We start from the raw sequence: 22,322 nt of genomic DNA, 5'->3' as shown, positions 1-22,322 counted from the left end.
GTGCCCCGCATTCCTCACAGCGGCGCCCACGAGGCGGCCATCTTGCTTCCTGCCGCAGCGGCGCCCTCCTCCAGGCGGCGTCGCGGGCGCGAGCCTCGTGCCGGCTCCGCGCCGCCCCCGCCCGCCGCCCGCGCGCGCCCGCGCGGCGGGCACGCCGTCGGCGCGAGGAGCCGCGGGCCGACCCCAGCCAATGGGGAGGTCGCGTCCCGCAGCGCCCCCCCGCGGCCTCCTCCCGCGCTCGCGCCGGCCCTGCCCAAACAAAGGGTCTCCTGTGCGGGCGCCGCAGCGGCCGCCCGCAAGAGGCGGCACGGATCGCGCCGCGCCTGCGGATGGGGAGCCGCCGCCGCCGCGCGCACAGGCGCGTGCACGGCCCGGGGAGGGGGGACACGCACACACTGGGGCGGGGGGGGGGGGGGAAGGTGGGGCACCCACCCGGGCAGCAGTCCCGGGGTCTTTCGGCTCTGCAAGGGCTGCTGCACGCGGGGTCAGGCGAGGACACGGCCCCTGTGCGCGTGCACGCGTGCCTCCGTGCACACGCAGAGATGCACGCGCGCGCCCGTACAGACGCATGTGCGCACGCAGGCGGGCACCGGGCAGCGAAGCGTTGGACAGGGCCGGACGCCCTGTGCGCAACGAGGCGTCTCCCCCGGCCCGGGCGCCGTGGCGGGCAGGGGCGGGGGCGCACGGTGGGACACGCGTGGGGCTCCGCTGGTAACGCTCCCCCGCGCGCCCCGGCTCGTCCTGCAAAGGGGGAGAAATCGCCGCTCAACTGGAGGAAGCCGCGCCTTTCTCGCCGAGCACGCAGCCAAGGGCCTGCCTTCACCGGCCGCCCCGAGCCGAGGGAACCGCTGCGCCGCACCAGCCGCCTGCGACCAGGTGCCCGACACCCACCGGACCCCGAAAACCGGCAGGCTCGCACGGCCCCTGCCGCCCGTCATAGCCTGCTGCGCGCAACCCGCACGGCCCCGCCGCGAGATAAGGCTCCGTCTTCATCCGTTCCTACCGCACCTAACAAAGCATCTGCTGCAAACAGATTACGATGTGAGCAGGCCACCGTATCAATGGGAAATGCAATTATTTTCCCACGTCTCCACCTGCTTAAAACGTCCATGCGGATGGAAGAAGGATGGAGGGGGTCACGGCTCTGCCACAAGTTTTCTCGCCAAGCCCTAACGCATCACACAGACGCTCGCTAGCCACAGACAACGTATCCAACGCGCCACCAGTCACCGAAGCGTTTACCGAAACCATTTGCAGTTGACATCTAAACGAGAAAGTTCGCCATGGATTTACGCGCTGTACACGAAAAAACCGTAAGAACATCTTCTCAGCTGCTACAGACTACAATTTAAAACTGTTTTCTGTATATACCGCTAAGTTACAAGCGTAATTCTTGCCTGGTCATTGGTACAAATCGGTTAAGTAGCGCAAATGCTCCGATGCGAGGACACAACTCATTCTGCAGCGTATCGTGCAAGCAAGAGAAAGCCATTGCTCATTTCTGATGTTACCATGTATTTAAGCTCCTCACCAGAGTACCATATTAAATAGGATTTAGGATCAGGTAAAATAAAATATACCGATTTGTAATTTTTTCCTAAAACACCACAAATCTGCAATGGTCTTTAAGCATAATACAAGAGAGAGGTACGTACACTCGGTGATTTGATTCTTCTTTGCAGTTTTGGCTACTTAGGATGCTTTACGGTCCAGAAATAAAAATATTTTTAAAAATATATTTATTTTGTTTGCTTAGAAACCTAAGACTCAGTATTCTGATTTAGTCCTCAATTTGTTGCATGCACTGGACAGCACTTAAGCAGTAGTTTCAGGTTTCTTTGTTAGTTAGGCAGTTTCCCCTCCTGTTAGGATGTGTCCTCGTACACAAGGAAGGAAAGAAACTTCAAATAAAAATTTCTCTGTTAGAGCTGTAAGAACTGGCACAGAAAATAAGGAGCAGTGAAGAAGCAACTTTTTAAATGCATCCTCTGAAAGTGACTAGACCCCAAACTAACCCATTTCCCTGTAATTTCAGCTGCATTCTAGTCCACGCTGAGGATCGCAGAGAACGGCGAAGAAAAGTGCGAGCTGTAATTATTTTACACACCCACGGAGTATGCGTGTGTAAAATAAAGAGTAAACTGCACTACTCCAGCTCCCTGCCCTGCACCCACGGAGTAGGCTGTACACAGCTTTGCTCATCTTTGCCACACATGTTACCAAACTCCTCTAGCCCATGTGCTATCCCCTTACAGAACTCTCAAGTATCATATTCAAGAGGAGTGTTTTTATGTGCACTCATTTTAAAATTTAACTCGTTTAAGTATTTCTGGAGTCTATTGTAAAATAAATACCACAAAGTCTAAATTTCTTGATTATAACTAGGTCTGGCTAGAAAACAAGAATTCCATTTTGCTTTTATTTTTTTGAGATTTCGACATTTGGTTGTGTTCCAAAAGCAGAGCAAACCTTTCAAAAATTCAAGAGGAGACAGATGGGATGTGGGAGACCAAAGTTCAAGTCCCTGGTCTGCATCAGGCAAAATGCCCTAACCACCGAGCTGCTCTAATAATTCTCTCCTCCCTTTCAAGTTTTAAGCAGAAATCTCATTTGGAACCTTGAGAAACTTTCCCCCAAAAACAGTTGCATCGGGACAGATAGTAGCTGTGAAATCTTTCTGTTAAATCAGCATTTTCCATTCAAGGAATGGCTTACTGGAAAGTTCCCAACCAACTCTAATTGCAGCATCCTTTTTAAATATGTCTGGGTTTTCGGTAGCACGTTAAAAACCCACAAGCAAGCAGGCCCTTATTGTTATTTAATATTTCATGCTACTTGGATTACAGCTATTAAATAAGACGTCTCAAGACACCTTGGTCAACCCAGCAAACTCACACTCAGTGACTTGATTTTTTTTTTTCCCCCCCCTCAGTTTGTTGACTCCAGGTCCCACTAAACCTTTAGCGATCCTTTACCTAACGCAAACCAAAGCTCTCCCCGCCAGATGCCTTCAGCCCAAGAGGGCTCCCTGCCCAGGTAGGACCCCACAACGCAGGCACCTCGGCAAGCCTTGCAGAAAGCAGCCTTTGGAGACGAAGGCTCCCCGCAGCCGCCGGTTTCGCAGCGGCTCTACAGCAACCCCGTATGTTTACGGCCTTTTGGGCAAGCGAAGCTCCGGTGGCACGCTATGAAACCCTGCAAGTTCACCTCAGTAACTGCAGCCGCTCAGTTTGGCATCCTCCTGGGCCAGGGCTGGGGCGATGGCTATGCCCAGGAGAGTGCTCACCAGCGGGGAGCCAGAGGAGATGCGAGTCCACCCGCCCAGCCAGAGCCCAGCACACCACCAAGTACATCTGCTGTGCACCACGAGTCAGCTCGATCGATGGCTGCAAGCGCCCAAAAGGCAGCATTTTCATCCCGAGCGCATGCTACTACATCTGCAACACCTGCCTGTGCAAAACAGGAATCCTTTTACCAAGGAGAAAATAAAATAAATGATGGACCACCTTCCCTATCTACGTGCCGGTTTTGAAGCCTACAAAATCCTTGTCCCACACTGCAACGCATCCAGACAGCCTCGACACACGTGACAATGCAAGAGTGGCAAAGCAGAGCACTTCTTGAAATGGAATGCAGTTTTTTGGTAGAAAATAGCTGTGAAATAAGCCTTCAGTAAACTGCTATACTATTTCAGAAAACAGCAGTCTTGGAAAGACAAGACAAAAACATGGAAGCACCACGCTCATGTACGTAAACTTGTCAAATCCTCTTTTCATTGTGAAACGTTCCCACATTATTCATTCCGAAAGGGACAGTAAACCAATATAAAGCCTCTTCCCTCTTCTTTTCAAAGCTTGCTTACGTTTTTTTATTTACCAGGCTGCTCTTTCAAAAAAATTCAGTAGGCAAAAAAATTTTTCCCCTATATATTTTTGAATTTTTTCTTTACCAGCTCCTAACCATGCATTCACGGCGTGAATCCCTCAGGAAGAGGGGCATTACATAAAACAGTATTGCTACGCACAGAGGCTGTGAACGAGAGCCCACGATGCTTTATCCAGACTTTCATGATGTTGCATCCCTGCAAAATCCATTACATTCAGTGATACTTTACCTTGCTGAAGGTTTATGTGGGTGTTATTTTTAAGTGATGCTTTTCAAGTCCAATATAGTTCTCAAATCTTTATCTGGATTATGTGTGAATTAACGAAAGTAACAGTAACGTAACTAATACCAGCTCCAACATGCAACCGATACTCTCTGAGGGTTGAATGCTTGTGCACACATGGGCGTGTGTTGGAATATGCACTTCAGTCTATATTCACGGCTTCTACCAGCCAGGCCTTATTCCCTATAACTGTAAATCCACATAAATTCTTAAGGAAAACCAGCACTTTATTTAAACAGTACAAATGGATTGGCAACCCCTGCGCCAACTATCCTACAGCCGTTTAATGTAGAAAGCTCTCATTGACTTCATTGTGACTTTTGCATTGTTTAGTTAGATTGAGAAGAGATAATTCCCTTTAAGGCAAAAAACAATGTTTAAACTATGCTCATGCAGAGCATGTCTATCCCCTACACCCTCCTCCCAGTGAATCACCTCCAAAAAATGCTTACATTCCACCAAGAGAGAGATGCATGACGCTTCCGAACAAGGAATGCACTGAAGCCAACCTCATTTCTCTTCATTATTATGTTCACTTTCTATACCATGGACAGAGACCTACAGTTTTGGGTTTTCCCCAGCTTCCCTCTATTTGAAACACATTACTGTCATAGAAGTCCCAGCCGTTGCAGTCCCAGTCCTACCAGTTTGGGAAAACACAATGGGATTCCCTTCCGGAGTGCTACAATCTTATCTAAAGGATAGCTGCTGAACAGAGCGATATAGTGTCTCCCATCCCCCAACACCTCCCCCTGTATCTCAACATCTTTAAAGAGCTCTCGTAACATATCTACGTTGTAGAAATACTTTCCTCTTTCATTTTCTCAAAGCACAGTTTCTAGAGATTACAAATGAGGCAAGGCTTGCTTCTAGGAATATCTGAAAAGGCGCCAGGTTTCATTCAAATACAACTTTATAAGAAAATACCTGACATGTTCTTAAATGTCAGGAATACCTTATTTCCTCCATGCAGTATTCTGAAACTTCATAGAAAATTTAATGAGAAGTGGAGGAGGCCTCTGGTGCAGCTCTTAATGCATTGTACAAAGTACTATTGGTCTAATAAAATAAAAGCACACCAAAAAAAAGCTGCCGAAGAAAAGGATAAAAACAAGGAATCTCTCAGAGAGAGCAAAAGGAGTGCCCAAAGAGGACAAAAGGTGAAGGGGCAAAGCTAATCTGCAAGGAGAAGGTCAGCCTGAGCAACAAGAAAAGAAGTATGTTTAGCCTGGAAAACAAAGGTTGACAGAAAAGCTGGAGTGCTTCCTTTCACCGACCTTGCCAAAACCCTTTTGAAAACATGGCTTTTAGATCACTTCCTACCTCAACTCCACCATTTTTCTCCCATGAGCTTCTTCAATCCCACTGACTAAATACCAAAGAGACATAATGTCACTACTCTTTTGTTGTAAAAAGTCAGGATCAGTCCCTATCACCTTTATCATTTTAATATCTATCTTTAATCACATTACAGCTGTCCCTCCCCTCACTTTTTTTTTTTTAAAGAGCTTTTAGGAGCAGTTGAGACAAAGATATTTTTTGAATGAACTCTGAGCCAACCTGTTTAAGCCTATTTCCCTAACTTAAAATATACTTCCCCCACAAAGGGGAATATATCATATCTCCTCACCGCTACAGTGACTTTTCTTTCTTCTTGCCTACCTTAAAACCAGAACCGACTTCTCTGCAAACCCTGGTAAGCACAGGACAGAGAGTGGTGAAAGCAGGAGGTCTCCCAAGATCCTCCTCAGCTGACAGGAATTTCTACCTGCTGCAAGAACACTCTGTTTGAACAAAACTGCTACCGAGGAAGGTTTTGCAGGTGCATTCTGCCCGGTGTGAACTGCTCCATTCGGAGTACAAGCTGGTGCAGAGACTTGAACCTCAGTTTCCCACATCCCAAGGCAAATGTCCCAGTGACTTTACCAAGAACAACAGCGTCTCCCCCTCCGCGGCTCAGGTACCATTGGATCATACAAAGCAGAACACTTCCAGCAGGATGTGGAGGTGCAGAAGCTAACTCTGCAGCTCAGAGGTCAGGGAATTCATTTGGGATGTGGGAAATCTACGTTCAACTCCCTACTTACCTGATTTAAAGCCTGATCTTGAACTGATATCTCTCAGAAGGTCAGTGCTGTTATCACAGGGGCATACAGATTGTCTTTCCCCTCCTCTGTGTTCCAAAAGTAATAACCTGGGTTATAAAAGGCTGATGGATCAGAAAAATGAGTAAGAAACACAGAAAAAGAAAGTATGTATGGGGGATGTGGTAAAAGACAAAGGGAGACAGGTAGGAGAAATGAAATGAGAGAAACAGAAGAACAGACAATTAGAAAGGCAGAGAGATGTGAAAGGGGAAATGCAGCTACAATTTGATCCTGAGGTTTTTATTTCCACCAAATCTGTCATCACAAGCAAATTATTTTATCTGAATTAAGGGCAAACAGCCTGCCTGCCTTTGCTTTATAACCTGAAGTATTTTGAAATACAGACCCTCTCCCTAATAATTTAGTCTCTTAAGACTACTCTCATTCCCCTTCCCACCCCACATTTTGCACTTAAATCTTTCTCATCTCTTCATGCCCTCAATGAATTCATTGTTTTGGCCAATATCTGGAACACAGAGTTAAAGCCACACTTACCTCTGCTTTTATGCATTTACACAGCAGGAACAAGAATAACTCCAGCTCACTTTAATCTACATCTCTATAGATGACAAGAGAAAGTTACTGTACAACCTGTTAGCTCCAACAGTAACCCTAAGCTCTCTGAAGCTGTACAGTGACCAGCATTTCCCTTTGCAGAATTTCAAGATGTACCTCAAGCCTCAAAAGAGTGACTTAATTTGCAGCTTCTTTGGCTTACCTCAAAAGGTAGTGTGATTGGCGGTGGTGGCTTTTTCAGTTCTTCACATTTTCTCTTTTTACATATCCGGTGACTAGTTTTGCGTTTCCTGCAACAGCTGCATTCTTCACAATTTGTTTTCCGCAGGCAGGGCTCACAGACTCCACAACGCCTTCGTTTCTTTTTCTCTAGCATAGGGAGCAGAGATGAATATGGAACAGGGTAATCACCAGCTGGATTTTTAAGAGAGGATGGCCCTGAGGCCTCAACTGCTTCAGTGCTGTCTCTCACGTTGTCCTGAACCAAATTCAAGCTTACTCCGACTCTTCCCAGCTGTGATGAATAATCATTATGCTGCAGTCTTGAGTCAGCTGGCAAATCTGCATTTATGGCTTTTTCTGAGGCAAGAGCAGAGATTTCCGTGCTTGAAGGCAACTCCAAAACAAAACCTTCAGAGAATTGTCCAGAGCTTTCACCAGAGATTTTATCAGCTGTGCTTTTTTCTAAATCTGGAGATAAAGTGGGGACATAACCTGAATTCAAAATTAATGTCTCTGCATCAATACATTTAACAAGCTGTTCAATGTCCTCCACTTCAATATTGTTTAAAGAGGTATCGGAAACTGGTTCACGTACTGTAAATATGTTTTTTGAGTCAGATTCTGAATTCTCTCTTGTACAGTTCAAATCCAAATTTGAGTCAAGTTCTTTGTGAACAGGTACAAAATCCACAACCACTTTCACGTTGGATTCTGCAAGTGAGCTTGCACCTTCAAAATGTAAAAGTGAATTTGATTCCGTGGCAGCTACAGAGCTGGAATTTGAAGCAACATCTTTATTCTCAGACTCTAAATCCCAGCCTGCCTTCAAGCAGGAGTCTGCAAGTGAGCTTGCATCTTCTAATAAATGTTCTGGTGAGTTAAACTCAGAGGTAACTATAGGTACAGAATTCGAGTCTTGTTCTTCACTAGGTAGCACCAGGTCCAACTCTGCTTCGATATGAGATTTGGCAAGTGGGACCGACTCTTCCAACAGTACTGCTGAGCTGAGGTCTGAGGTATCGACAGAACTGGAGTCAGGTTCTTTACTGTTAGGCACCAGATCGAAGGGAGCCTCTGCACACACCTTCGAGTTTGATTCAGAGGTGATTATGGAGTTAGAAGGAGAAGATGGAAGCACAAGCGCAGCATCTTCAACAAATGCTTCAGCCAAACTACCCGTATCGAGATCGCTGGGTGTCTGCTCGCAGGGCGGGTCTTCATGCTTGTATTTCACCTTTGATGCTTCTGTATCGTCATCTGTTACCTGACTGCTTGGAACGGAGTCATTTGTTTCAGGTATTTCTACCTCTTTCTCTTGACTGGCACATGTGGTAGGAGGCTCTTCGCCTACACTACATGGAGTATCTTCTACAGGCAGAGGAGCTAACTCATTTTGTGCTACATCTTCTTTCAGAATTCTTTTGCCTTCTTCAACGTTTTTTTCTTCTGCTACTGCCAGGGCTTCTTGTTCATGTTTTTCCTTTGCTTCTAGCCTTTTTTGTGCTGCAGCTTTCCTGGGTTTTGCAATTGTTGGAGTTTGGGACAATCTACGGGAAAACGATCTGTTACGGAGAGACATTGTAAAGCCATTGATGTTGAAAGAATCCTGGTTATGAAAGAGGATATTGTCAGCTTTCTCCAAACTCACCCAAGATGCTCCAGACAAGGTTCTGGTTACACTGCTCCTGAGAAGTCTACCTGAAGAGCTCATGATTGGTTTCTTTTCTTGCTGTTTTTTCTTAACATCTTTTTCTTGCGTTGGCTTTTTGCCTTTTCCAGAACTAACAGCTTTTGTGGAAGTCTTTGTGGTTTTCTTTCTCACCTGGCTAGATTTCTTTTTGCCCTGGTTAGTTTTCCTTTTGCCTAACTCTTCCTTTTTGACCAATCTGGAAGGCCTCGCGTGGTGAGCCATGTCTGCAGAGTAGTAGAAATGTTAAGACGAGAGATGGAAAAAAATCATGAGCTCTTGAGAGAACTTTTCAACAGAAAACTGCATACTCCCATTGCTGCTCTCTGTGGTGATACAGCATTAACTCTGAAACAGAAAGATATAAAATAGCATTAATATAATTTTAATTCATGAAGGGTGCACATATATTAAACTGATCATTTTTTAATATTTAAAATATTAACAGGCAGAATTAGGAACACTGGTATTGGATGTTATGTTCATTTAACACAAAAGCTTTGAAAAGATTAGTATATTGTAAAATGGAAAGCTTGCCTAAACGCCTATAACACAAATGAAGAAGCAAACGGAACTCAAACGACCATGCAACATCACATATTTACTGTTTTATGTCAGTTCTAAGAAGTTTGAATTTTCTCAACCTTATTAACAGTTCATTAACTGCCCCTTCCCTTGAGTAAAAACAGGTAAAGTTTACCTCCATAGCTTTATGTTCAACAGCAGATCTATCACCGTGTGTGATAGATATGCACTCATACACCATCACCAGGGCACCTCTCATTCTTTTACCATCCATCAGCTCCCCACCATGGTACAATTCCAGATAAAATGGGAGAAGTAACTAGCTCCCCAAAGATTTCTAACTTGTGGTATTACTTACAGGGGAACGGGGCCAGGGAAGAATTGCCTTTCCCAGTGTTATCTTCCAGGATAACATACCAGCACACTGTATTACATTCCAAGCCTTGATTCTGTCCTATCTAGCTATATCAAATGGATTACGCAGGCAGTTGTGTCTGCTTCATCATTATGACTACTAACACATTTGCCTTCAACAAAATACCACACATTTGTCCTAAGCTTTTGTCCCCAAACACAACTGCGATGCAGAAGTCCCCCAACTCCCCAAATATAATTCAGTCATCTCAAAAGATACAACAGATTCTTCGTGCTTCAAATCAATTTCCTTCAAGGTGGATTGGGTTATTTTAAACGTAAAGCAATTCCCATCAGTACATAGTTTTTAAGTACATGGTGACTTAAGTGCCTGTGGAAGGCTTTTAAAGTTTTATTTAGCTGTTTGAATAGATGAGTACACAAGGGCAGCCTAAAAATGGGAGCAGGCAGAGCCAGAGCAAGAGGCTCTGTGATCTCAGGCAGGAGGGTACCTTCCCTTCGTCATTGTTCCTTTGAATTCCTTAAGTCCAAATCAAGTCGCCTACAGGCCACCTGCACCTCACTGATGGGAAGAGGGAAAGAAAAGAAAGAACAAGAAGCACGGACACAATGTCTAAAATCCTGACCTCTAAAGGAAGTAAATTAAAAAAAAATGGGATTCTTGGCTTTTAAGGCAAGCAGAAAAGGGGAGACAGGTGCTACCAGGCTCCTGCGACACCACTCCTTCCTATGACCTCAACCCCACCTTGAAGCCAACAAGGTGATCTTACAGAGGCTGCAGTTACCCACAGCCTGGTCTGAGCTCTGCTGAAGGTGGAGAGCGCTAGGCTAGTGCAGCCCAGTCTACTTAAGATCCCAAAAATGTTTAATGGTACTACACCAGCCAGGTTTGGCTGGTGCAGGGCAAACAAAAGGCACAGGGCACGTGAAGAGCAGGCTCCACAAGCAGAACAGACCCTCTGGACCACAAAAAGACATCTACAGCACAAGTGGTGCAGAAAGCTTACAACCATCCGCACCGCGCCAAGATGAGCTCATTAGCCTGCTGAGGGGATGGTCTCGCACAGCCAACACGCACTGCCTCTGTGCGGGACCACCAGCTCCTGCCGCTCCCCAAGCCAGCATGCTGGCAGCAAGCTTGTTTCCGTCTGTCTCGGCCCTGAGCGGGCTGCCCAGTGGCCACAGCACCTACCAAGGCTAACAGTAACTCCTCTAACTCCTTTTAAATAGCTTAAAGTATTTTGAAGCCTAGGTCTTGTTTGTTCAGCAGTAGTAAGCTGATTGATCCTGTGTACTACAACATATAAACCAAGTACCTTACCTAAACACGCTGCGATTATTCTGTATCATATCTTCCTATTACATATCAGATGAACATTATTACTGAGACAGGAGTTTTTCCCATAAACTCAAATACCATTTTAGAGCCAGCATTGCTGTACAAGACAAGGCTAAACACACCTGTACGGTCTGATCATAAAATAACACCCAGCAAACTCACAATAAACAAGCTAACAGCATCCCTGCTCCATCAGAGCAAAACATCCAACCTGGAGAGACTAAATAGACACGTGTAGTTGTTTATAATTGCGGGTAAGGCTTCAAAGGCCACAGAAAAGACCTGAACAGCTCCCGCAGAAGCACTCTATAAAAGTTGGGTCAGACACTAAAATAGCAAAGTAAATACAAAGCTGAAATGGAGGTAATCTGACCGCTTTCCTCCCCCTACCCTTCTCTGGGGACGCGTGGGGGAAGGGGGATGTGGCCATTACTACTCACTCCATGAACTAAACGTCAAAGAGGGCATCAGCATCACGTCAGCAGGTCCATGAAATACTTGTTGGCAGCCTGCAAAAAAGCTTCCCCAGTTTCTTGTGGTTTTGACAGAGACTGGGCTCCTCATTCCAAAGGATAGCCTGGAGGGCTGCAAAACCAGTTGGAAGCAAGCAGCAGGCAGCGTGTCTGTAGCCATTAGCGGCCGGCACTACATAACAGTGGCAGGAGAGGAAATGCGAGCTACTTTCAGAGACTATAGCCAGGAGAGCAAGGAAGAAAGGAAGCAAACAACAAGAAAGGCCAGGCAACATGGGAATGTGTGAATCAGGAGGGGAACCGAAGAGATAAAAGGGTTTTTTTCTGTTTATCAGCCCTGAAACAGCAGCAGAATGACAGCAGCAGAATGACTAGAGAAAGGAGATCTGGAGTGGAAACAGAGACTGGATTTTTGAAGATACGGAATGCATGTAATGCTTTGCTCACATTACTCCTCTACGTAAGCAGTTGCCACTACTGCTGTGGAAGTTTGAGAAGTACGATCATCAAAATTGTCAACTAGAAGTTGGATTTATAACAATTTTGTAACTTTTTTTTTAAAGCATTGTTGTAATTACATGATAATATGTCTTTAACTGCATTTGGAAATTGCGAAGTGGTTGTTTCAGGACTGAAGAAGCAAGACCATCCTGTTGGGTTTTTTTTTCCTTTCAATACAGAAAAAGATACCTGTCTGGCAAGAATGTAGAGAAGTATCAAAGCCAAAGTGTTGCTTCTTTTCAGGGCCAAAATCAGAGGCTATGAACATCCAGTGGTTGAAGACTTCCCTTCTTCTTGGTAAACAAAGAATGCTGATATTTGTAGGAAACTGACTGGCATTTAAATGCTGCCTTAAAGAAAATGGCAAAGGCTGCTAGTATCTGTCTTGCTCAGAGAAGACAATACACAGGCACAACAACAGCAACAGTTTTATCCATTTTGTTTCAATTTTGTCACTAGAGTGAATTTAGGTTTTTCAGAAAAGATCTGGGTGGCAGACCCCCTAAAAGAAAATTTTGTTTATTTTCAGTTAATACTTGACTTCAGTTATATTTGTCTGGGACTCTGAGCACCTGACCCCCAAGGTGACTGTACACTCTTGTGAGAAATGCCTGTCAGCAAGAGATTTTTGCTTCCCTTAAACAAAGCCCATGGTCTTGATGAATACTAGTCCACCACAATAACCTTAACCACTAGACAAAACCTAACACTTTTAAATAGTCTAATAAAACTAAATTACATTGTTATTTCCTTTGTTTACTCTTCCACATTTAGGACCAAAATATTAGGTAGCCACAAGCTCAGTATTCAAGTTTTGTTTTCTGTAACAGCAGGAAATATTTTACCTTCCCTTTTCCATTTAAAGCACTGGTAATGACTCTGTTGATGCCTGCAGCAGTCGCTAATTGCCTCGTGTCAGTTCTTAAGGACAACAAATGGCTGTATCCCATTGGTCACATTTCATAACAAGAAATTAATTCTATTTCCAAAATATTTATGTGGACTTAGCAGGATTATCAAACATAAAGCTCATGGGGCAATATAATAACTTGGCAGCTTTCCATCATCCTGGAGAGAAACAAACTTACTTCTATGCTATCCTCCAAAAGCTGAATCAGGTGGGACCTACCATACCCTCCCCGAGAGCAGAAGACAGGCGTCTCTATGAAGTAAAACAGGTAATAGGTACAGGAGGGTTTGCAGGGAACTGCCCTAGATAATAACAGTGCATCCCAAAGCTGGTTGTTACTTGAGCTCGCTTATCTCTTCTAATTCATCTGCAAAGCTGAAAGCTGGCTTTAAGGCCAGTTGCTTAAGTTTTGTTCATTCAGAGTAATAAATCTGGAGCAATCCCACTGACTGCTATAATCCTCAACAAATACTGCTAAAAAGCTAATCAAGGGCTAAATCTTTTAGTCCCATCTTGGTCAAAATTCCAAACAATTATCATGAGAATTTTGCCTACAAGGTAATTGGGGAATTTAACCCCATACTGCTGGAATGCCTCCAGAAAAAGAAAAAAACCCAACCCAACCTCCCCCTGCTTTTCTTATTTACTTCCCTTTAACACCAAAGGATTAAAAAAAAAAGCAGCAAGTTTTCCTTTTAGAGGCACTGTCCATCAAGATTCTGTTCCATAACTTGATTGTTGTTGGAAGATGGGGGGGGGGGGGGGGGGGAAGAGATTAAAAGATGTGTTCTCATAAAATGGTGGCAGCTTTTTTATGGCATCATGAAAGAGAGCAAGTGACCCCTGAACAAACACAGCTGCATGGGGAAAAAAATGACACAGCTAGGACTAGTTGAGCCTGGTTTCACTACAGTCAGACACACTAATTAAATACATCTTGTTTCAGTGTTTAGGTATCTGTTTAAAAGTCACTTGAGATTGGCCTGATGGGGAAACAAGACCTGGAAGCCTTCATAAAAGCCACTTAATACATAAGTCCCAAGCAATAAGGGCCACAATTTGACTTAGAAGTTGTCACACAAGCCCAGATCTACAACTTTGAATTGAAAAGCATTTCATCTGGCAGCAAATGCTCTAGAGGAAGACGCAAGAGACACCAGAGAATACAGACATTAGAAAAATCTGACCCTCAAGTTAGGTGCAAAAGCTTTTTTCACAGTCATTTCAGGATTACATCGTATCATCTGGCATATTCTTCCCAATTGCACCAATGTCAACCTGCTTTTCAATCTTACCTAATTACCTGGGCTACCCATTGCTCTGTACAACACTTTGTATCTGAAAAGAAGGGAAATGGGTTAGGAGGAGGGAATTAGCTTTAATTTTCCCTTTCTCTCCTTCTTTAGTCCTTGAGTACCCACTTGGTTTTGGTTAAGAAATAAAAATGAAACTTCTCATCTGCCTTCTCAGTACCGTGAGTTATTTCATACGCAGTCTGTGAAGAGGCCTCTCCCCCTTGCCAGGGCAGGCGGTGGGATTTCCTTGAGCTCCCTCCGCAGAGTCACCCCAAGGTCCCCTCTCACTCACCACCCCCCAGCTCTCTTCCTGCAGTCCTGTTTCAAGTGGTGTTTCTACAATCTCACATGCCATTCAAGAGTACCGTTTTCCATTTTACTATGTGTAAGTTTTCTGCTTTACCTTCCAGGACTATGCCACTCACAGCATATTTTATCCACATATATTAAACCTCGACTTAACACTTTCCAGTAGCATAACTGCAAATCTGGGACAGGCGCTGCAGGATGCCAGCTCAGTTTCTCATAGAACGGTGTACACTCAAAGCATAATCCTTTTCCCACTGACATCAGTAACAGCAGGTGATGTCAAGCAGACCAAGCACCAAAGCCTTCATCCTAAATTTTTGTCCTCGCTGAACCCGGAAGGCCACCTCTGTGCTTGGAGAATAAGTCTGGATAAGGCTAGACACCACATCCTACTTCCCTCCGCTGCGTGGGGAGCTGAAGACAGCTGTGAAATACACACTCAAAATGAATTCAGCAAGAGATGTCGATGTTTAGCATTTTGCAATGTCATGACTTCAGCATGCACCTTGGAGCCTGCACAGTGAGTGAAACAGATAAAAAAATACCACAAAAAAAAAAACCTCCTGGTTTAAGGAAAGCTCTATTAAAACGATTAAAAAAAAAGTGTGGCAAGGAACCACACGTGCTTAAACCGCAAAACTAGATTAAGCCTCAGACAAACAACTGGCACCAAAAATCCATTGTGAAGACTCACGCCGCATGTGCAAGTATCCTCCCTCCTGCCCAGGCAGGAGCATGGGCTTGCTTTAACCTCTCTTCACTGCAGCCAAACACTGACCTTAACAGGGGGAATGCTAAAATGTAAAAAGTTACCAAGTCATTTCTAAGGGTTAACCAAATGAAAGTCCTTTCCACCAGCACGCTCCAGATACTTTTGAATAAAAATAAAAAAAAGCAAGCAAACCAAACGAAACCCTCAACTCATCATATGCCCTCCTAATTCTGTATTTATGCTGTTTTAAACACTGATTTATTTTTTTTAATAATATTTGACTCCATTCTTTGAGGGGTTGCCTTTTCTTAGCAAAAAAAAAAAAAAAGGAAAGAAAAACACTAACTGAATCACCTTATCTCAAACTCAATTAAAAGAAGGGGGAGGTGGAGGGAAGAACCTTCAGGCAAAGATTAAGCCTGGAAAATTTCAGCCTGAAAGGTGTTTTGAAATGTAAGTAACTGAAAACAGAAAGCAGGATGGAAATGCTTAGGCCAGCTTTAACAACCACGGGTAGCACGCCAGCCGCAATAAAATGCTATCAGTCAGGATTTTGAATTATTACACAGTGAAGACTTGGGTCTTACAGAAACCATAAATATCAGAAAGTTCCTTAGTACATCTCACCTTGAATCCTCCCCCAAATACCTGCTTTGTGCAACCCAGCCCTCCCCTGTCTCCTCCAAGCACAAGCAACCCCTCCTGTCCCGAAGGGCTGAGCTTCATCCTGAGGGCAACCACCACCCGCCTTCTGCTGCCAGAGAAACTGCATCTGAAAAGCGTAAACTAGCCTTCTCTTCCCTTACAAACAGGGTCCACCAGGCTATCTGCCCAATTTTGCCCAGACCAAGAATAAATGCTACGTTTTCTGGATTCTACCTCTACTCCTAATTTGCGTTGACTGATGTTAATGAAAATAAGGTGATTACTGCACAGAATAGCCTTCTGCCTCTCCACAAGAGTACCTTAAAACCAGTACTGAGCACAGCTAGGAAGAGCTACTATTTGGAAGATCATTTTTTTAAATTTTTTCTCCATCGGCTTTGAATTTTAACGAGATACCTTTGCCCTACAAGTCTGCTCGGTCACGTTTAAATATTTAACGCTGCAAGTGCTTCTTTACCCCATTTTGCCATACTACATTAACACTTCCAGAAAGAGAGCTCTTTGGCCAGACCCACGCTGGTATATCTGCCCTGGCCAGCTTGTTTACCGGGGCCGACACTCACTGTCCCACACACGGGTGTACACTGACATCCTTGCGTACTCCTCTCTCCTCCTTAAAGGAACATCTCTCCGCACTGGGCTGCTGCTACGTAGGCCAAGAAGCAAGTGATGCAGACTACCTCGCTCTTTAAACATCTTAGGGGTGCAGGATAGGCTGGCTAGGTGTAGGACAGGCTAGGCACACCATTAGCACGACTCCTTTGACTACCGCTGTGCCTTTGCAAATCCAGCATGCTCCACCGCTCGCTCCTCGGGCATTAGCAGCCATACCTTTGTAAGGTTAACCGGTCCTGCCTCCCAGCAGGCCGACTGGTCCTTTTTTCCTTACCCATCCCGTTCGGCAAAACACATCCTTCTCTCCGGCTCCATCACAAGCACAGCAGGGACCATCCCCGCCAGCACCAAACCTCCAGCAGCGATAAAGCCACCGCCTCTTCTCCCCCAGCTCCGAGAGCAGCCGGATAGGCACTCAGCGCCCAGAAGCACCTCGGGGGCCGCAGCCCCGCCGGGCTCTGGCTCCCTTAGCGCAGGCAGGCGGACCCCGGGGGAGGGAAGGGAAGGGGCTGGCAGAGCCCGCCTAGGGGGCAGGCAGCGGCTCCTCGTGGCCCGGCCCCGCCGCTGGCCGTGCTCCCCCAACCCCAGGAGCCCTCCCCGGGACTGCAGACAATGGGCCCGGCCCCAGCGGGAGCGCTGGGGTCCCGCAGCGCCCATCTGGACGCGCCCGGCTGCTCCCGCGGCGGAGGCGGGGAGCCGCCCTCGGGGATGCTCCCCCCGGCCCCGCAGACCAGCGGCACCTCCAGAGGGTGATGCTGCTGCACGGCCCTCGCTCGCCTGGGTGTCCGGTTTGGGGTTTTTTGGTTGGGGTTTTTTTTGGGGGGTGGGGTGGGGGGTGGCTGCGGGGTTTTTCCGGCTGGCCGGGGCCCCCGGCTGCCGGACGGGGTCCCTTTAATTGTTCCCTGCCCTCCGCGGAGGCTGCAGGCTGTTTCTCTCGCCTGGCGGGTTTTTCCAGGCAGGCTCTGGCTGCTGTAGCGCAAACACGCTCCAGCACAGCCAGGGAGACCCGACTTTTTCGCTCTTTCGGCCAACAAACTGCGTTTTGCATTTGAATAACCCCCAGCCTGCCCGCCTGCCTTCCTCCTCGCCTCGAAAGGGCCCGACCCGCGGGGCTCCGAGCCCAGCCGCGGGGGTGCCCCTGCCTCCCCCTCCCCACTCCACCCTAGCTCAACTTTGCAACGAGCCAAGCAGCTAAGCGAGAGGAGAAGGGGGGAGAAATAGGAAGGTTAAAAAAAAAAAAAAGGAAGGGGGGTCCGAAAGCAGAGGTCCCCGTCGCTCCCCACCCCCGCCCGCAGCAGCCCCGGGACCCGTCCCACACACGTACCAGGGCTGCGGCACGGCCAGCCCGCAGCTCACAGGAAGGGGCGATGCTGGCATGGCTTGGCGGTCCGCGCTCGGAGGGGGACGAGGCGCGGTTCACGGCCCGGGCCCCCGCGGGCGGGCGGCTCCCATGGCGCGACGAGCCCAGGCGCGGGAGAGGGAGCCCCGGGCCGCGAAACGTGCTCTCGGCGGCGGCGGCGCGCGTCGCCCCTGGCCGGACCCTCCGGGAGGGAGCGGGGAGGGGGCGGCTCGGCGGGGCGCTCGCCGCACCGAGCCCTCCCGGCAGGCGGCAAAACGCGCCCTGGATCCCCGCGGCTGGAGCGGGATTCGCCGCCCCCACCCCACCCCACCCACGCCCCCCGCGCTCCGGGGCGACCCGGCGGCGGCAGCAGCACCGGCGGCAGCAGCGCCGGCGCTGGCCCGGCACGGCCACGGGGAAAGGGAGGGCGAAGAGCTGCGAGGGTGGCGGCGGTCCCTCCCCGGCTCTCTCCCCCACACACACACCCCCCAGAGCCGCAGTCGGCATGCCAGGCTGGTAACGCTGGGGATTATTTAAAAACAACAACAAAAAAATTAAAATGACGATAATAAGGGAAAAGGCAAATTATTCCGTTACTTGCGGAGGCTGCGGTTTGACACCACATGCCTCCCGACCAACAACAGAGGTGACACCCTCTGAAATCATCCCTTTTTTTTTTTTAGGCTGGAAGAGGGAAAGTCTGGTCAGCAGTGAGGGGTTCACCAGTGGGCCAAACCCCCTTCCCCTTACACGTGCCACCCAGGAGGAACCCCAAACACCCGCATCCACCCGGGCCCAGCCATCCCACGAGCGGACGCACCCAGAAGCGTGGGGAGATGCTGTTTGAGAGGAAGAGCTGCTGAGCCACCCTCTCCCTCCCGCAAGGAGGAAAAAATATAATGAGCCTTGCTCTCTCTCCCCATCCCCCACCTCATCCATTAAGCACCACTGATGATATTTGCTGCTCCTTCCCAGAGGGAAGCCATGAGCAAAACGTTATAAGAGGAAGAGTCACTCCAGCCTTCTTGCACGACTCATTATCACAACAGCCTTTTGTCAGAGTGGAAAGCAGGCCACCAAGTCTAATGTCTCCTCAGATTGGGATGCAGATGTTGGAAATGGGACCTATGAAACAATATACCCTAGGAGTACTTTTTTTTGAAAAAAGCTTCATTATTATTAAGTCCCTAGCTGTTGTAGTATAAAGCACTTCAAATGTGAACCGGCCCATTCAAATGCGAGCCTGCAGAGAGGCTTTTCTACCACATACAAGAGAGCAGTGCTGTCCACATCCATTCCTATAAGGATGCTTTAAATGTCAGCTTTTTGCTAACTGTTTTAATTGACATGTGGGAACAGAGCAGCAGTGGCACAGCTCTGCACAGCTTATCATTTGTTACTGCTGCAGTTCAGTGCCAGAGTGGTAGGTAGCCCATCACCAAGCTGTACCTCCATCCTCTTCTTTCCTCCTCTTTATTTCCTTGCAGTGAAAAAGGAATACAGTCTGGGAATCTTAGCCAAGCTCACAGACATTTCAGACACAACCAAGGTGAGGCCAACACCACATACACCTGAATTTTGAATATTTGCCTGATCAGCTCAGTGCCAGCTAATTTTATCAGTGTTCTCTTTGCTGGGTGTAGCCATACCATCTCCTCCTCAATCTGAGGGTTTCCTGAAAAGACTGCTTTTCTAGAGGGCTGAATATCAAGACTTCTGCCATTCCAAAGACCTGCCCTGCTAAAAGAAGAGGTAACAAGCTGGTTTTATAAGAGAAAAGAATAGATTATTTGAGAAGAACTATTGCTCTCCAAGTGCTGCACACAGTAGAAGTAAGCAGAAGGAACTGGAACTGGATAATAAAACCCCATATAAACCAAGTATGTTTCTTGGGAAGATGGTAATAAGTTGGAAGTTGTGGGCTTGAACAAAATGCAGAGTGAGAAATGGGGAACTTGGAGGAAAGCAACAGACAAGGAGGGCTAAGGCTTGGTTAGAATAAGCATGTTAATGGGAGCACCCGAACACCAACATATACAATCACAGCTCCATTAAAAACATGCTGAAGGCTAGGAAACAAGCAAGAATTAACAATTAGTCATTTTCACAGCCACAAACATTATGCTCATGGTCTTTTTCAACACTAATAAATATCCTAGGAAGCAAGTAGCACCAAGTGACAATCTTTCCTGGCAAGACTAAGATAGTCAGCCTATCAAGACAAGCTGAGTATAAATGTTTGGAGAAAGATCTCACAGCAATGACTGGCTGGGCAACAACATGGTGGATGAAATCCTTTCACTATAATACAAAGCGAGGCACAAGAGGGGAAACACGGTAATCACAGCCTCTGAATTAGCTGCTACCATTCAAAATAGAGATCCTGGTACTGTGACACATACTTCTGTGAAACTGTTCTCTGTACTCAAGTGGAATGCTAGGAATCATTAAAAAAGAAGGGGAGAACAGAACAAGAAACATCACTACACCATCATTATTTAGTCCAAATCTATTGTCTGCTTACAGCTTGAATGTAGCATGCAGTTCTGGTCTGCCTGAAAGGTGTAAAGCAGAACTTAAAGAGACACAGAGAAACATAGCAAGGGTGGCTGAAAGCACAAGGAGCAGCTAAATACACAAAAATTTTCATCCTTTAAAGACAACAATCTGGGTGAAATGCCAACCAGTATATTATAAAAACAAGAACAGCATAGAAAATGTTATCAGAGTGTGAAGACTCACTGCTTTGCAGAAGTAGAGGATATCAAGTCAATTTATCAAACAGATGCTGCAGAACAGAAGACAGCTACTTCTTCATGCAACATGTTGTCAGACCATGGAACTCAATGCTGCAACACACCGTAGATGCTAAAAACTTTACAAGTTAAATTTTTAGAGCAAAATTAACAGAAGAAAGTTTAATTAAGAACTAATTAACACAAAAGTACTAATTTAGCTATACATTACTTGCAGCTGGAAGAGTGTGTTGAAGAAATAGCCCCATATGCTACTCAAGCCTTCTTCCCTGTGTATGTGCTACCAACTACTGGCAGGGGGAAGTTTTAAGCTGGCAGACATTTGGTCCAACACAGTGCTACCACCCCCATGTTTTTATCCAGAATAACATGCAAATTGGTACATACCTGCAGAATGAGTAAAAGTGGACAGCATAGTACCAAGGAATACAGTGCATGAATCTGTATTAGTTCTGCATTGCAGGCAGCTCTAACAAAACTTGAGTCTGTGGTGAGTATCAGGGACCGGTGAGGGATAGTTGCTCCCTGAGAAACAGGGAGCCCCACACAACAGCCAGCAGGACAAGGACATTGCTAGCCAGCACCCAGCCCCACTGTACACACACAGGGCAAACAGGACAGGCCTAGGGGCAGTATCCACATTCCACCAAGAGTCCAGATAATAAATCAGCTTCCAAGAGATGAGGCAGGTCTGGGGTTGAACTAATAAGTCAATCCACAGGTCAGAAGCAGGTCTGGTGATCCAGCAGGCAAGCAAAGCTAGACATAATCCAAGTTGATACTGAGCAAGATCCATAGTGACCAAACAAGGCCTAGGCTAGGCTCCAGCTCAACAGAATCTACAACTTAGCCCTGGTTGAGCTTAAATAGAGCTCCTGGGTAGAGGATGTGGGTGGAGGCCCCAGGTGCAGCTGGTCAGGTCCATTAAGACCTGCTAGTGCCCTCAGGGCCCTGACCCTGGAAACAGAACTATTCAGGTACCTTGTCCCTAAATCAGTCCTGCAGTCATCTGGATCAGACCGGGCAGCTGGCACAGCATCAGTCCAGGCTAGGGAAGGTTAGACGTGTCACTGACGCTGAACCTAAGTTAAGCCCTCCACAAACCAAAAACCCTAGGAATTATACTGCAAAGGCACCCATGTTGCTTTGTAAGGGAAAGATTGTATCTAACCAGGCTTATCTTGGCTACCCCTGCCTCCTTCGTAGTGGAAACATGGTGCTGAGACGTTAGAGCTGGCTCCTTGTGCAATTACAAAGCATGGATTAAAGCATCTACCTTGCAAAGCCTCCCTCACATTTATTAGCTCGGACTCCAGTGTGACAAAGTGACCAGCATGCTCCCAGAGCAGACGTGACCTAGGAAGCCATATGCTGCACTGATGTGGTGCTGTGCCTGCAAACCCAGCTGAACACAAGCCAACCACTGTTAATGCCTTTGTATTTGTAACACAGATGATCAGATAAATCACCCACAGCATTGTTAGTTGGCAGTATCTGAAAGAGAAAAGTCTTGAACAACATGAGTTTAATGCAGAAACTCTTGAATTCTAATTGTGGTTTTGACAATGACTTCCTCATTTAGTCTTTCTTGGCCCTGGTTCTATAGATAGTATCTACCTGCTGTTTGGCACTGAAAATAAGTTAACATTTGTAAGCATGCTGAACACAGAGAGTTTAAGCATTAATACCATTTTACATGAAGTAAGGCCAGAAGGGACTATGATTTCATCTTCTGATGCCCATTATTACAGGCCCATTGCATTTATT

The 22,322-nt window shown here is 46.7% G+C and overlaps 1 protein-coding gene across 3 annotated transcripts in view; it reads right to left on the bottom strand.

Annotated features, from left to right (window-relative positions):
* TET1 (tet methylcytosine dioxygenase 1) overlaps positions 1 to 18,097 on the bottom strand; it is a 74,235-nt gene extending 56,138 nt beyond the window's left edge. For 2 of the 3 annotated variants that reach the window (XM_075758906.1, XM_075758907.1), the window contains exons 1-2: positions 17,785 to 18,093; positions 7,034 to 9,088 (exon numbers count right to left, since the gene is read on the bottom strand). In XM_075758906.1, the coding sequence (XP_075615021.1) occupies positions 7,034 to 8,965 (1,932 nt within the window). In that variant the 5' untranslated portion in view covers positions 8,966 to 9,088; positions 17,785 to 18,093. Of the gene's footprint in view, positions 1 to 7,033; positions 9,089 to 17,784 lie in introns of all 3 variants that reach the window. The other variant, XM_075758908.1, reaches the window with a different exon arrangement.
* Between the last annotated feature and the right edge of the window lie 4,225 nt (positions 18,098 to 22,322).

Source organism: Balearica regulorum, chromosome 7 (assembly GCF_011004875.1).
Source record: "Balearica regulorum gibbericeps isolate bBalReg1 chromosome 7, bBalReg1.pri, whole genome shotgun sequence".
NCBI classification, from domain to species: Eukaryota; Metazoa; Chordata; class Aves; order Gruiformes; family Gruidae; genus Balearica; species Balearica regulorum.
This window is presented reverse-complemented; position numbering and strand designations above follow the sequence as displayed.